A 17,566-nucleotide genomic window follows, 5' to 3' on the forward strand; every position below is an offset into this window, starting at 1 on the left:
ATGCTGAGAAATTACCACCACACAGAAGCTATGATTGCAAGATCGAATTGGAAGCCGGTGCCAACCTGCCCTGCAGTCGAGTTTACGCACTCACTGAAAAGGAGAACATCTACCTCAAAGAGTATTTGGAAGAGTATACCAGGATGGGATTTATAAGGCCATCACAGTCTCCAGTTTCGTCTCCGCTTTTCTTCCGGCCAAAGAAGGATGGGACTCTCCGCACGTGTATCGATTACAGAGCCTTGAACCAAGTTACAGTGAAAAATCGGTACCCATTGCCACTAATCAATCAACTATTGGATCAAGTCAAAGGAGCAAAGATTTACACCAAGCTTGACCTGCGTGGAGCTTACCATTTGGTGAGAGTGGCCGAGGGTGATGAATGGAAAACAGCCTTTCGGACCAAGTATGGGTTGTTTGAGTATCAAGTGATGCCGTATGGGTTGAGCAATGCCCCAGCAGCATTTCAAAACTTCGTTAATGATGTTCTGAGAGAATTCTTGGACCGAGTGGCTGTCGTCTATATTGATGACATATTGATTTTTTCCGACAACATGGAAGATCATGTCAAGCATGTGCGAGCTATACTCCAGAAGCTTTTGGATAACCACTTGTACGTGAAATTGGAGAAGTGTTCTTTTCATGCCGAGAAGGTGGAGTTCTTGGGATTCATGTTGTCCGCAGCTGGGGTCGAGATGGATAATTCAAAGGTCCGCACCATTCAGGAGTGGTCATCGCCAGGAAGTGTGAAGGAAATCCAAAGTTTTATTGGTTTTGCCAATTTTTACCGGAGGTTCATTCCTAATTTCTCGTCTAAGGTTACTCCCATCACTCACCTGCTAAAGAAGGGACAAAAATTTGTGTGGACTGCAACTGCAGAACAAGCCTTCCAGGACTTGAAGACGGCCTTCATTAGCGCCCCCATTCTAATGCACCCTGATCCGAAACAAGCCTTTTTCGTTGAAACTGATGCATCAGACTTCGCAACCGGAGGAATTTTGTCACAGAGGAACAAAACGACGGGGCAACTGCATCCGGTGGCCTACCGGTCCAGGAAGCTGTCGGACACGGAGCGCAATTACTCTATCGCCGGCAAGGAATTACTGGCTGTTCGAGAAGCATTCCAAGATTGGCGACACTACTTACTGGGGGCCAAGCATATTGTCACTGTGTTTACAGACCATCGCAACCTCCAATTCCTTAAGTCCGCTAAAACCCTTTCGCCACGTCAATTGAGATGGTCCTTGTACTTCTCAGAATTTGACTTCGTGATCACGTACAAACCAGGTGCGAAAAACGGGAAGGCCGATGCTCTTTCACGCATGAACCCAACAGCCAAAGAGAAACCTTCAGTCGAAGAACCCATAGTTCCATTGAAACAAATAATCGGAGCCATGCAAATGAAAGAATTCGATGAACAAATTCAGCAAGTCTGCTCAGAAGAGGATCTTCGTAAGTGGGCCGAGGAAGATGGTAAAAGAAACCTTGTCGAAGGACTCCCATATCATGAAGGCAAGCTATATCTTCCAACCAGAAAACTCCAAGAAGAGGCTTTGAGAGGTTGTCACGATGATCGGGTGGCAGGCCACAAAGGGGTCAAGAAGACAGAAGAACTGGTCCGGCGACACTTTTGGTGGCCAGATCTGGCAGCCCAAGTAAGACAATATGTTTCGACCTGTGAAATCTGCATCAAAGGGAAGCCCAGTCGTCAGGCCCCGCAAGGGTTATTGCAACCCTTACCTAACGCGCCCTACCCCTGGCACACCGTGACATTAGATTTAATAGTGGATCTGCCCTCTAGTCAAGGTAACACGGTGATTTTGGTGGTGGTGGACTCATTTTCCAAAATGGGACATTTCATTCCTTTCAAGACTGTACCCACAGCTTCGCAATTAGTGCAGACATTCAACCAACACATCATTCGGGCACACGGAATTCCACAAGTAATCATTTCAGATAGGGGGTCACAGTTCATGTCGAAATTTTGGAAGACCTTTATGCACAACTTAGGCATAGATGCACGTTATTCAACTAGTTATCACCCCGAGACAGACGGTCAGACCGAGAGGTTGAACCAGGAGCTAGAACAATATTTACGCCTCTATCTGTTAGAGCAGGATGTTGAATGGTCCGAATTACTGTGGACTGCAGAATTCGCATACAATAACGCAACTCATGATTCCACAGGGTTTACTCCATTTTACTTGAACACAGGCAGACATCCAGCTATCACACTGGGGAAACAGATTGGGGAGGTCCCTGCCGTGGCTAGAGTAATGGAAGAGCTACAGAGCTCTTACAAAAGAGCTTTGAGCAACTTAATCAAGGCCAAACAATCCTATAAAAAGCAGGCAGACAAAAAGAGAAGACAAGGCCCACAGTTTAAGAAAGGTGACCAGGTGTGGCTATCCACAAGACATTTGAGATTAAAGGGTAATCAGAAGTTCCAGCCTAGATTCATAGGGCCATTTAAAATTCAGAAGATCATAAATCCTGTAGTGGCAAAGTTACAATTACCAAAGTCATTGAAAATTCATCCGACCTTCCATGTGTCCCTTCTGAAGAAAAGTCCAGACAAGGTCAGGTTAAAAAACTCTCCACCCGCCATAGTGGTAGAATCGAGCGAAGAATACGAAGTCAGCAGAATCTTAGATTCCAAGGTGGCGAGGAACAAACTGTATTACTTGATAGAGTGGAAGGGGTACGGACCTGAGGAGAGGTCGTGGGAACCAGCAGTCCATGTAAATGCCCCACGACTAGTTGAAGCCTTTCATCAGATACACCCCAACAAGCCCGCTGTGGAAGGACCATTCTTGAAAGGGGGTACTGTCAAGACTTCCAGAACCATAGCCAGCGTTAGGTCAGTGCCAGAAAAAACTCAACGGACATTAAAGCAGGGCTCCAAATATCCACGTTGGAGAAGGCAGCATAGAGTCACCACGTTGTTCCTGCGGCGCTGGGTACAGAACCTGAAGAAGCAAGTATCCCAACATGGCCGCCGAAGGGGATTGCAAACAGCGAGGAGTGAGCGCTCTAGTCTTCGAGAGCGCGCGAGCAGCTGTGGAGATGAAGCGCACAGCCGCTCTGGAATCTGCGCACTTCAACTGACCTCTTCACCGGAGTCACAGCGCGGCTCTGAGTGAAGTTCTTGTTCAGAGGGAATTCCTGTCAGCGCTTCTGTTTTGGTTGTTCTTATCGCATGCGCAACGTGGGATTCTGGCAAGTGACTTTAATTGGAGAATTCGTAGTATGTGTTTAGTTGGTGCCACTTCACGAAATCCTAGTTAGTTATCTCTGTTATCAGTATTGGGGTCAGTACTCCTTCACAGTTCAGTCAGTTCAATAGGACTATATTAGTTTACTCATAGCTAGTTTTTAAGTCATTCAGTGTCTACTTCAAAATTCCTTCCTTGAGTCGGGACTTGCTCCATTCCTATTCCTCAAGAGTGTTGTCAGTCCATTCTCCATTTATTCCATTGCTTTGACTACTTGTGAGGATAAAACAGAACATTGCCTGTCATCAATCACCTCCTGGGGCTTGTACAGATCATACTGAGGGTAAGAGACTTCGTCTGTTATTTTCCATTTAATTCACAGCAATTGTCCAAAGTGTTTCTTGAGTTCTTTTTCAGAGGTAGTGGGCATAGAAATCAGTGTCGACTCCAGTGTTACTCGAAGCTTCTGACACCTGTTCAGTTTCAGAATTCAATCTCACGTTGCGTATATATATGCTCATTGATATTCAAAAACAAATTACAATGATAATCTCATTGGAGAACATGTTTCATGATTTAATATTGCTTCCTCGGGGCCAAACAATTGTTTAATTTTTCATTCTAAAACATATTCATGAGTTAAACAAAAAATATAAATAAAGATGTATTAAAATAAACCAATTGTATGGAAAGAAGTGGAAAGAAAGAGGTTCATTTATACTTTTTAACATTTCAGAAATTATACTTCTTTCATTGTAGTCTCATTTATCATATTTTGATTGTTAACAGTACAGGAAGACAACATAAAACACCACAGAGAGATATAGGGTCACAGGGATATTTAAAGACCTGCCAAGGTTCCCATCCCCTTATACTACAATACAATTAACAAAAAGAACCGGGGGTCTAAAAGCCAACAAGTTAGTCGACTGACTTTAACTCCTCTAAGAGTGAGTCAGAGCACAAGTCACAAAAAAGCCCAGAAAAAAGAACCAAAAAGAATAAGAGAGCAAACGTAGAGTGATTACTAGTGAGATCCAGAAGCAACTTACTGGTTTCCCATCAATGTATCATAGTGATCAGTCTTATCATTTGGTCATCCATCTCTCTGGATGGTGTGTCTCTTCATCATAGAGAACTTCTACCATTCCAAAGGAAATTAGCTTGATTGGATCAAGCCCAAAATCACTTAGATAAAGAAACTTATCATGTGTTTCTAGATTTCAGATCACAAGGGAATTGAGTGCAGTGCAAAACACAAAAAGTGGGGATTAAAATATAGTAACAAGGCGGAAAGGCAAGAAATGTTATTGAATATCGACTCACCACCTAAATTAAAAACAGAACAGTGCAATAGGCAGTTTCAACAAATAACTGCAAAAATCAGGCCAACATGTTTCAGCCACTTGGGAGAACTAATTTAGCTTGGTTAGACATTGCCTATCTGGGCCGAATTTTTTGGGACGACATTTTTAGAAATGGCGGATGTGTTGTAGTCATGATGTGATATCTCAGGAACCATGAGACCTAGGTTTGGGGGATCAAATAGTCTTATAGAGACAGAAAATAACTCCTCAGAGCAACCCTTTTACCATTTTCCAAAGTGGTGGCTCTATAATGATGTGTTTTTGCCACCATATTGGAAATGTATATTAATATTGCTTTTATTTCAAAGTTTTCCTTTGATTCAAATTCATAAACATGAGCGAAGCAGGTGGTAGCAGAGGAACTTTATCTCCTGACAGAGTGTTGCTATCTACAGAATCTGAGGACTTCTCCAACAATGACAAATAATCTAAAAGAAAAGCTAACATCAACTGCGGATGGACAGAAGAGAGTTTGAGATGCTACAGAAATACAGCAAGAAGAAGTTGACAAAATATTGACACTGACGGGTGAAGAGGATCAAATATTTTACATTATAACAACAAGTGCCACAGGTCGTATATAATGGAAAAAAGCCTGGAAAAAAATTGTCAAACAATTGCATAAACCAGTGAATCACAACAAGAATTTGAGTCTTCTATAGAAATCGAAGACAGCAAAACCAATTTCCCATCCATTTAGAAGATCAATGGGTACCCCTAGTCCGCATCCAAAAACTGATCAGAAGGCAGAGGATCTTCAATGTGTTATGAGTGGTTTAGCCAGAACAAGGGTGAAAGGGATTGACAAAAGAATAAAGTACAGAGTATGTGAGTTTCAAAGGGTAAATTTTTTTTTCTGCAGCTAGTTTCTTCTAAAATGAAGTTTACAGCCGAGTAGCTGATCTAAACAGCAAGGTGAATGCATTTGCAACAAATTTGTATTCCCACCCGAACTGCATGCATGCATACATTTGAGACTATGGATTGCTCCATCAGCAATGTAACTGCAAGCCTTCAGTTAAGTTTGAACTCTTTGATAAAGCAAATTAAGTTTTAGAGCCTCACTTGAGTGCTGGCAATGGGTTCACACTCTGTGAGATCAGAGAAATAATGGTCAACATTGATGAAACTTTATTGAGCCATAATAATTAAATTAAAATGTTTCTGGTGAGAATGTACAATGACAGAATTTGTTTTGTCAGTCTAACAAAAAGAATGCCCAATTACTTACCAGTAATTTCATTACTCCACATCTCCAACCTCCCTGTCACAGTCCTTACACTATGAACATCAGCTCCTCGTGCAGCCTTAATGAAGCGAATTCAAAAACACTTACACCTCCTACCCCTTCCCTCTAGGCCACACTCACATCCTGTGGGATATGAACCCTCTGTAACCCAAAGCCAAAGAAGCTGAACACCTGGAGGGAAGGATGGGAGAAAGCACTGTGACAGGGAAGTCGGAGACTTGGAGTAATGAACTTTACCGGTAAGTAACCGGGAATTACCTCCTTGTCCGACCTCCTCGTCACAGTCCTTAGATCCATGAGAACATACCCAAGCAATGTCTGGCTTCTTTCAATACCGGCGTAGAAAACGGAAAATGAACAGGAACGCCCTAGAGGCGCACAGAAGTAACAGTGTACAGAACACAGTAGAGCATCACCAAAAGATGCAGAAACCTCACTGGCCACCAACAATCGGTAAAGCAACAGAAAGATTTGTGACGAACTCCAAGTGGAGGCCCGCTAATCCTGTCCAGCTAAACCAAAAGAACAACAAGCGAACCCACAGCACGAAAAGATGAGCATGAGACAGAGACACCTAAAGGCTTGGCATACATCCAGACTAGTGCAAAAGAACCTCATCCACAGGATGAGGGTCAGGAAAAAAAACAAGAAACATCAACTCCATCGAACAGAGGAAAATGGAAGCCACTGAAGGAAACTAAGGTACCGACCCCAGAACCACCCATCCAGACAGGGTGAGAACAAAGGTTTCCAACACAATAAAAAGGCCAACACACATATGACGCATTAAGGAGCACGTACACCCCAAAGAGCACACTGTTACAGAAAAACGGACGTGTATTTACTTCCAACGCAAATTTACTCATTCCAATGACCACCAGAAAATATCATAATGGGGAGAAACAAAAGGAAAACAGCCCCATAAGAGACCTGCCACCAATGGCATCATGCCACACAACTCAGAATTCTGGAAGCCCAACAGCCTCCCACTGTGCACAAAACTGGGAAACTGCCAAGCCAAAACAAAACCATCTTAAAAAAAGTCCAAGAATACAATCATGTACTCAGGAAAAGCCGACCAACGGTTCCCAGAACACCGTCTCTGAAAAGAAGAATATTGCATAGCCTGTGACCAGGAATACAGAACAAAGAGAGCAACCTCAGGAGAACAAACGAAAAACACCAGAGTCAGCCACCCAACAGCCAGTCCGCTAAGGATAACAAGGCCAGACCCTCCAAACACAGAGACAGATCGAGAAATTACAGCAGACACAGACACAGGGGAATCCTCCATCATGACAACACCGCCAACCACAACAACAGAGGGCCGCCTGCCACAGCCTGGAGCCACTAGAACCGCAGAAGCTTCATCCCTGATAAACAAAAGCAATGCAGTTGGAGGAAAGTCACATGGAAACCCTCCCCCCCCCCCCAGAGAAAGGACAGTGCATCCATTGCCCAAACCCTGCTCAACAGACGCCATGCAAAATGGGCCCACAAAGTTACCCATGAACAGATTCACTTTGGGAAACCAAAACAATTTCACCAGGCCCCCATACTCATCCGATCCCAATGCCAACTCTACTGGGATGAAAAATCCAGCTCAAACATTGGCGCCTAGCCAGAAGAAGAACAGCACTCAGAGACGGACACCAGACAGTCCACTGGCAAAACTGTCATGCAAACATAATCAAAGAAACCTCTCAGGCACTCCCTAAAAGACACAAAGCATCCCAGCATATGGACATCCACTCTCAATAGAACTTTCTGTAGCAACCCCACCGAAAGAAAGTGAACCAGTGCCAACAGCACACCCTAAAGTCACTAGGTGGAAGACCACCGAGCCACCTGGATGGACCAGACCACACACAGCAGGTGCACAAATGGAGATCCATTAACCAGATTCCCCACATCCAACTTACACCAAGATCCCTTGAGCATGTAATAAGCCGACCAAAATGGCCAACACCTGGGCAAGAACTCCATGAGAAACAGAAGATCAAAGGGCAATATCCAAAATGGACCACTGCACAGTAGCTCCAAAACAAGAAAAAACAATGCTGGGGACTCGCTCCTCCGATCCATACCCAGGCACGAGTCAACTGGGGAAGAGGCATACAGTTGCACAGCCAACTCATGGCCCCCCCTTACACCTCCCCAGCCAGAGGTGCACCAGCAGAACACCACCAAGCATGCTCCCCCACCGGAGAACAGAGGTACATGGGCTTGGCTACATGGAGGCCCATACCAACAACACAGGACAGGAGCTGGTCCTGCTAAAGTAGGGTCTCTGACACTGAGGTAGATCTGAAATTTAATCAGGGTGCAACAAATCATCGGGACTCTCCCAATTGCCCCTTTTTCACCCGCTCCCTGTAACAAACGCTATCAGGAAGCCAACCAGACCAGAACCCCATCAAGCAGCATGAGAGCTGCAGCAGAAGACACTGCATAACAGACACTAACATAATCTGAGAGGCCAAACCAGCCTCATCAACTTTAACCACTGCAGGCAATACACCCACAAAAGCCTAAAGAGGGTATCACCAAGCCAGGAATCACAGGAAGGCAGGGCTAGTCCAAATCCTGCCACAAACCCTCAGAACAAACTGGACAGATTAATGTAAAGGAAGAGACCCAGGTTCCCCTCGCCAGTAGTTATCAAAGAATTCCACGAGTCAGCACCCAGGGTGTCTGGCAATGCCAAAATATGCTGCAAAAAACTGTAAAGCTCTGAACCCTGAATAACTGTTCCCTCACCCCCTTCTCAGAAGCACTTTCAAGAACCAGAGTCCCAGAAGAATACAGCCACAGAGTTCTAAGAACCACAGAAAACAAGGAAAGAAACGCAGTTGAAAGGCAGCACCTAGAAAATATGCACATCCACAAAAGAAGGGACAGCTGAGGGAACAGGAACCAGCCCCTAAACAACATACTGTCATCACTCTTGTTGCCAGGAGTACCAAAGAAATCCCAGCAACAGACACTCCAACCAAACTTAGCGCTGCTCGAACACTGCACAAGCCACCAGACAGAAACAACACCTCAGTTGAGACTCGCCCCCGAAGTACTGCTAAGCGTTCTCGGGCCCCTGACCAAAACGAAGCCGCCTCAGAGACTCCACGCCGACTTTAGAAAGGACAACCTCAAAACACCTTGCCTCCACTGGTGTTACTTAAATCCTTGCATTAGGGAGGACGGCAAATCAAAGCACTGAGGAATGTGGGCATCGATAAGCAGAGCTCTAACACAAGGAAGACCGACAGAGAACTGCTCTCACTAAAGCAGAGACTCCAGCACCCTGTCAATTCCAGTCCCACAACAAGCTGCTAAAGCAGACCAGAATATACCTACCTGCATATCCCAGATACATGCAAAGCCATGAACCTGCCTGATGAAGTACTGCAGAAAAAACAACAGGATTTCTGGATGTGAGGTCAGAGATTTTATATCCCACTGGATGTGGGTGTGGCCTAGACGGAAGGGATGAGAGCTGTAAGTGTTTTTGATTTTGGTTGATTAAGGCTACGGGGAGGAGCTGAAGCTCATAGATGTAAGGAATGTGACAGGGAGGTCGTACGAGGAGGTAATGAAGTTTACCACTGAGTAACAAAAAGAATGACCCATTTGCTGCCAAAATAAGGTTACAGGATGTGGTTAAATCAGCAGGAACCATTTTACGAAGCCTCCTGAAGATTTCCATTTTGGACTTAATGACAAATTTTGTGATGCCTCAGAGTTCTGCAAATCATGGGAGCTAACAAGAATTCCTGATGTTGTCTTAACTTTTTTACATCAATGATTAATATCAGCAAAGGAAAACTGTTACAAACTATAGTTCTTGAGTTCCGAGCAGAAGCCAACAACATTGATCCTGGGCTCACAGCTTAAAATGGACCGCCAGATCAACTCTGTTTTGTCCTCCTGCTTCGACACCCTCCGCCTCCTACGTAAGACCTTCAAATGGATCCCTCTTGAACACAGAAAGACCATCACTCATGCCATGGTCACCAGCAGGCTCGACTACGGCAATGCACTCTATGCCAGAGTAAACAAAAACCTCACCCGCAAGCTACAGAACATCCAAAACGCTGCGGCAAGACTGGTCTTCAACCTGCCAAGCCACTGCCACATCTCCCAGCACCTGCGCACACTCCACTGGCTCCCCATCAAAGCTAGAGTCACCTTCTAGATGCTAACCCACACTCACAAGGCCCTCCACGACACTGGACCAGCACACCTGAACATCCAACTCAAATTCCATGCACCCCAAAGGACCCTACGATCAGCCCAGCTCTCCTACGCCGTGGCCCCCTGCACCAGAAAGACCAGATCGGGAGGCTGCTCCTTTTCCTTCCGCACAGCCAGTGCCTGGAACAACCTTCCGCTCCACCTCAGACAGATAAAATCGCTCCCCATCTTCGCAAGAAACCTCAAAACCTGGTTCTTCGATAGACCCCCTTCTTGATGGACTAGAACCTGCACAACCCCCCTCCACCCCACACCCACCCTCAACACCTTGAGACCCTTACGGGTGAGTAGTCGCGCTTAACAAACACCTGACTTGATTTGATTTGATTGATGCTGGCTTTGAGAATATAAGTGAAGAAGTGGAAGACCATCCCATAAACCTACAAGCTCATGCTGCCTAAATGTACTGTCTTTTCCAAATCATGTTTTATTAATTTCATCACAGCAAAAAGAAACCTACGCTATGCATGATGACTGCCTAAGAAATCTATGACAATTGCAAAAGTAGAGAGCTAATAACTTCAATGAATAGGATTGATGTATCAACAAGTTATAATGACATGGCAAAGAGCAGGAACTTGTTAGCAGCTCATGCAGTAAAATCATGTGAAGCGTACAGCATACAACTTCTAAATCACTTTACCAGGAAAGGATTTACAATTGCTGCTCTTGATAATTTTGATTTTGAAGACAAATCTTCTTTGTCTGGAACATCCGGCACACCTGATACTGGCATGGTGCTTTTTCAAGACTGTACCAATGAAGTAGCTTCTGGAAAACAAGCTGTGTCAGCAGTAGGCATAAACAAACAAAGCTTCAAACTCATAATCCAACTGCCTTGCCAACGTGTGCAAAATCAGAACAAGCCTTTCACACGTTCTAGTCTACCAAAAATATAATAAGCGGCTGAGGATATAGACCTTCTTCTACCTGATGCTGCGGTCCGCAAGTCTGATTTAACTTTATTTATCATATTGCGTATCTGGTGTGGACTGGAGAATGAAGAAAATACAGTAGTTCTTCAATGGGTTGGTATTTATGTTCTGATATTCCAAAATACTGTCCCTCTGAAGAAATTTGGGTTTTTACCAGAAACACCATCTCCAGTCACAAACTACACAACATTATGCACAGCTCGAAGGAATTTTTTAAATGTGCATGCTCAACTTGAAGACAAGCATATCCTGCCAATTTTCTGCAATGCAGGTGTTTTTCATATTTTAGCTGACATTTTTATGAGTAATCCAGTAGAATTTGATAACCTGTATCCAATAATGGTCACCTTACACATCACAAACATTGTGTATCTCTGGATGTGGGATAGAAGATGTACGTATTGAGGTTGAAATCTTTGGAAGCAAAATTGTGCAGTCAGTGTTGAGCAGAACTCTATATGGTCATTTGTTACAAGGCATGCTCACATTTCTGAGGCTATAGAAACATTGAATGCTTTCTGGAAGAAGACTGAAAAATTAGGTGTTACAAATATCTCAGCAGTGAACAAAGCACAGAGTGCATTTCATCCAAAAGACATAATGCCGAGCCAGGCAATGTTTAATACACTCAGTTCAAAATAAGAAAACCTGAAAACCAAGTTCATAGAATTTGTCAAAGAATGGGAAGGGAAATCAGAACTTTGCAAGTATTTGATAAATGTTTTATGCATAATAGCTCTAGGGAAAAACTTGGTACATGCTGATCTGGAAGGTGATTGGGAGCTGCATGTGAAGACTGTGGAGTCACTGATTACTGTACTTCGTGATTTCGATTGCATAAACTACCCGAGATATGGGTCCAGGTATTTATAAATAGTGAATAAGGTAGAGGTGAAAAAACCATACCTCTAGAAAATGTATCCAAAGACATTTTATGGTAAATGACAGAGAGGGAATGTTCAATGCTGTGTCTCCAGATGTGAATCAAGAACAGATGATCTAGAGATCAATGAAAAGCTCCAAGGGACTTGATGTTCAGACACGTAAACGTGAATATGTTGCTCAATGGCAGATAGTTTACCAAGAAGTCCTTTTGACTTGCAATGTTTTCAGAGCGATGACAAATTAAAAATTAATGGACCATCGTGAAACTGTTCCTCCCCACAAACTTATTGGAAAGAGAGGGGAGCGTTTTAATAAACATCCATGAGCGATTGCAAGATTCTACTGACATGCCTACAGCCGATGATAGATATTAGAGGGAGCTTCCAAAGTTATGATTGATGTTTTAAGAAATAAAGGAACAGTGGAAATTGAAAAGTTGAAAGGAATTGTTCAAACTATATTGTTTCAAGCACTGAAGAAGCACATTTTTCAACTCGTGTTGGCTTGGCAGTATATGTCACAATTTTTTATGAAACTAATTGAGGAAGAATTTTCTCAAGTGTATAATGAGAAAATAAACTTGTAATAAAAGAATATATGTGGACACCTGAATTGTGATACGTGTTTTTCTCAGCATATGAACAGCCATTTGGACTACTCCCTTTGGGGGAAACAGGGAACTGAGAAACAGCGCTGGGCTTATTTTCTATTTACCTTCTGTGGACTTCAGTTTTTGATAAACATGTTGACAGCCTTATTTATTTCATTCAGCAGCATGGTATCCCCCTTGAAGTGACTGAGTCTGTGTGACTACACAGCTTTGTGGCAAAACAATATGTGGATAACAATATAAAGACACGTCTACTAGAATTCCTGGAACATGGATTGAAACTATATGCAGAACTGAAACAGGAGAGATTTGTATTGAAATGAATACGCTGTTTGACATAATCAGAGCTGAACTTACACGCTTTAATTGCCATAGTAAGAGTTTTGCCCAACCAGCCACTACTAAACAGGTTACAAAAAAAACACCTTTCGTAAGCACATAGAGTGAAGGATGTAGCAAACGAAAGGTTGAATTTATCAATGACATTCTGTTGGATGCTCTTCTTCCAGAAAATGCATTATTTGATGGAGATGCTGCAAATAAAGCAGTGAAGCACAAACTCGTAAAAGAGTTTGAAAAAAACTTTCACCTGCAGAATTTCCATTTGCAAAGATTTCCTTATTGAAAATTGCTGTTGCTGTGGACTATATGTCACAATTGCGAATGGTCAAGATTTCATCCTTGCAAAACTTTGGAGAGATCGTTTAGACTGTGTTACAGATATCAAAATAAGTGTGCACCTTGCAAGAATTATACACTGTCTTTGGCAGTTATCTTGAATTATCTCTCAAAGAATGTGAGAAAATCAGATGAATGTCTATAAGTGTAAAAATTGACCTTGCCTGCATCAAAGATTTGACACCTAGACCTGTGCAACTTGATAAATTCCACTCATCTACATCAAACAAGATGGAACTTCGAGATGTTAACTCACCTAAACATTGCTAATGTCTCAGTGAACACCGTGAACACTGAATTTCCAATTATTGCAAGTGGAATGATTGTCAACGAGGAATCGGTGGCTAAAGAGTTATATTCAAAAGATGCACTCCTTATTTAGCAAGAACTTAAATCCAAATTGGAAGAAGCTGCCCTTCGTGTTGTACCACATGTTGAGATGGCTGTTCAAAATGGTTTAAATGGAGTCATTTTACTGTCATATGACACAGATGTTAATGTTGCGCTACTTAGATTTGTTGCAATGTTCCTAGGTCAAGGATCATCGGAGTTATGGGTATATTATGGAACAGGCAAGAATAGGCACTTAATCCCACTTCATATTCTGTACAGAAACTTGACCCAGAGATAGATAGTGTTCTTATGATGGCACTATAAGCAAATGTGCTGAGCCTGCGCTAAGACAAAAGAAGAATGTGATTTTTAAGATGTAGAAAATTACCTTGTGCAGGTGTGGGAAATGAATGCTGACTGTCACACGTTTGACGATCTTCGATATAGTGAGTTCAAGAGATCAGTCCAGCTGAGTGACAGCCCACCAATGTCATATTTTCTGAATGGACACTGTAAGGGGCACATGCATCATTCTAAATATCCGCAGAATATGCCCCTTTGAAGCTGGTATTTTTGCATTTGGGATGCATCAACCCAAATGCAAATTCTCAATTTAAGTAATCGCAAAATTTGCGATTCCTTAAATTGCAAATAAATTTAGGGAATCGCAAATTGTGATTCCCTAAGTACAATGCATGATGCAATTTTATTGCGATTTTGCAATTAGGGATTGCTAATTACCTTAATTTAAAGTTGATGGTAATTTGCAAAAACTTTGAAAAATGCACTAAAGTGCATTTTTCAAGGTTCCATGTTACACACACACATGCCCTGGTGGCATGTGTGTGCGCAACATGGGATCACATGGCAATTTCAGGGGTGCATCAGTGTGTCCTTTTGGCACCCTTGAAATTGCATGTGCAATTTAGAAGTCGCAATTAAGGAATGTGTAGGAATAACCATTTGTTGGGAGATTTCTACATGCATAAGGAATTTCGATTCCTTTAAAATCGCAATTTAGGAATCGCAATTCCTGACTTCATTGCTGCATATGTCCCTAAAAGAGCTTTTTACTTTATCAGAAGATGTGTATATTTGCATTTGTAGAGAAAGATCCATGTAAATTTGGTTGGAAAGATATTGATAGGGTGCTAAAACCTCAAAAAAATGTTAAGCCTCTACCCATAGAACTTACATGTACATGTACTTACAAAACCTTTGGTACAGAAAGATCTCCCTGTTGATATGCTTTTCTCAAATGTTCAACAACTGTGCCACAAGTGATTGCTGAAACAAATGATGAATGTGATCTATGAAATGTGTCTAAAACAGGAGTGATAAACATTATTTTGTTTTCATATTCTGATCATAAACATTGTTCGGTGTATACATAAAATGATTAAAAACAATTGTTAGTTGTTTCATTTCTATATATGTCTCTTCGTCCTCTATTATATCTGCCATTTTGGAAAATGGTGGAAGAGTTGCTCTGAGGAGTTTTTTCTGTCTCTATAAGACTATGTGAGCCCCAAAACCAAAATGAAGTATATAGGTCTCATGGTTCCTGAAATATTACATAATCACTGCAACAGTTCCGCCATTTTAAAAAATATCATCCAGAAGAATTTGGCCCAGATCAGCAATGTCTACCCAGGCTAAATGACTTCTCTATCTTAAACAACATTTTCACTGGTACATCCCAAAAAGAACACTACACTCTAAGGAGGCAAAGTGGGTATCAGTACCATTCATAAGAAAAGCCAATTGCGGAGGAAGAAGTTTTGTTGTCAGCACAGCTAAGGCCTGGAATGACCTCCCGTTACATCTTAGAGGCATAACAAACCTTGTGACATTTAGAAAAGGGTTAAAACATGCTTACTTTCAACCTAGTTCAGAGACTCTACTCCACGCCTTATGCCTTCTTTAGATCTTCCAAGAGCGCCAGGACACCTTCGGGTAACAGTCACGCTCTACAAATATCCATAACATAACATGATCCAAAAACACAAATCAAAAATGAAAATCTCACGGCAACTATTTTTTTATGTTGGTATATCAGGGGGCCGGTATTAATAGCAGAGTGCTGCTAACTGTATGTGGATGTGCACATGGATCAGGTCTGCATATGATGTAAAATATGTACTCACTAGTGCATAGTTGTTTACCACAAGGTTATTTAGGAATTTCAGGTAAAGGTGTGCCAGAACTAAGCAGATACTTCTAAATATGCACACAGATGACTTAAGGGAGTTACAAATCCTCTTTTCATTTCATTAAACTTTTACATGCATGAAGTAACACTCACTTATTTCTGTCAGTGAAAGCAGAGCAGAATGGAACACAGTTGTAATGTTAGTGAATCCATGTTTTCCAGGGCTTCATCTCAAAGATGGCGTGTGTTCTGGATTAAAACCGAAAGTCGTCAACAGCGCGTACCATGCAGAGCCACCTAAGGAGGACTATTGCTCGGATGAGATATACACAAATATGGGAACGCATGAGCAAGACTCCAAAAACCTCAGCCAGGAAAAGTTATCTTGTGACCAAGAATATGGTAATAACTATGACATTCTTTTTAGAAGCCCACCAGACAATGGACAGAAGGAAATGCCTGGAGAGGAGGGCTATGGGACAATCTACACACAGGAGCAAGAGGATTGTGCCGAAGCCATATATCAGAATTGGGAAGGATAATGACAGGGCCACCAGTGTTGAGTAAATTAAGCAGTGAGGGAAGGCAAATTATGCAGCGCAATGCGTCACATTTTGTGGTAGTATTACTGCAATGTTTTGTTATTTTTACACTTGTTGACACTGTTTGGGCGTTGGTTGCAAATTATTAGTACCAGTTTAACAACCAAATATGGTAATAAGCAATACAAAGGTGAAAAGTTAATCTTGGCATAGGGTCTTCCACTGCACTGCAAAACATGCAGCTGCATTATTAGGTCCATATTTATGAAGGGGTTATATCAATTTTGTGCCACACCGCTGGATGTAAAAGTGACGTAACCCTTAAGATGTGCTTTATCATGCCACACAAGACGCCCTGAATGGCCTGATAAATCCAGAGTAACGCTTCTCAGCGCAAATCACTTTATTGCATTACTCTGCCCCCATGAGGCGTTACATGGGTGGTGCGTGGGTGTTCCGATGCAATACCCATGGATTTTGATGCAATGCCAGATTTACCATAAGTGGTAGACCTGGATATGCATCAAAATGCTATGCAGGGCAAAAATATTTGTATTTCTCCTAGTTTGCCCTATTTATATGGGGGCTGCATTCTACCAACGCAAGCACCCTTGCACCATGGAGCAAGAGTGCCTGCGTTGGCACTAGGCAGCATATTTTGGTCCAGCACTGGTAAAAGGGAGGAATGTGCCATACAAGGTGAAGTACAGTGCATTCCTGCCCTTTCCCTATCATGCAGCGCAGCAGCAAGTTGACTTGTTGATCTGCGTGAAATAATGATAAATACGCCCCTTAGTAACTTTGGGACTGTTTGATCTAGAAGCAATTTATTTTTATAAAATTTGCAGATTATGCAGCAGATGATTGATTTTGTGGCAAATGCAACAAATCTTTAATCATGTCAAAAATGCGGCAACTTTACACTCGCATAATTCCAGGGGCCTCAATAAGGGGCTAGAACAGTTATTTCACCATCTCAGATGCAGTATTACAACGGAGACTTAAGAAAACAATGTATCAACACTAGGTCCAAAAGATATGATGTGTTGAAGAGTTTTGGAATTTCCCGACCATAGTCCCAACAGCATTTGAAGCAAAATAAAAACAACCATCGGCAAAGCCAATAGAACCGGCTTTCATTTTCAGTTATGTGCCTGACTGCTGGCATTATTAGAGCTTGCAATGTTTAGTGTCTAATGTAAGTAGGTTCAGTGTCACATATTAGAGCAGTAGACTTTGCCTTGTGCCTTGTTGCACTGCAATTAGATCCAGAAAAATCAATTTGTGAATGTTTAACTGGAATTTGCACCAACTCTGGCATTATAGGTCATGGTAGCATAATGGATACC

At 42.3% G+C, this 17,566-nt stretch overlaps 1 protein-coding gene across 1 annotated transcript in view; it reads left to right on the top strand.

Moving 5' to 3' along the window:
• Positions 1-17,300, top strand: part of LOC147701761 (uncharacterized) — a 469,217-nt gene extending 451,917 nt beyond the window's left edge. Inside the window, exon 7 of the mRNA XM_086929364.1 lies at positions 15,898-17,300. Coding sequence (XP_086785490.1) covers positions 15,898-16,217 — 320 coding nt within the window. The 3' untranslated portion in view covers positions 16,218-17,300. The remainder of the gene's footprint in view (positions 1-15,897) is intronic.
• Positions 17,301-17,566: the final 266 nt, after the last annotated feature.

The sequence above is a fragment of the Lissotriton vulgaris genome, chromosome 7, assembly GCF_964263255.1.
Source record: "Lissotriton vulgaris chromosome 7, aLisVul1.2, whole genome shotgun sequence".
Taxonomy (NCBI): domain Eukaryota; kingdom Metazoa; phylum Chordata; class Amphibia; order Caudata; family Salamandridae; genus Lissotriton; species Lissotriton vulgaris.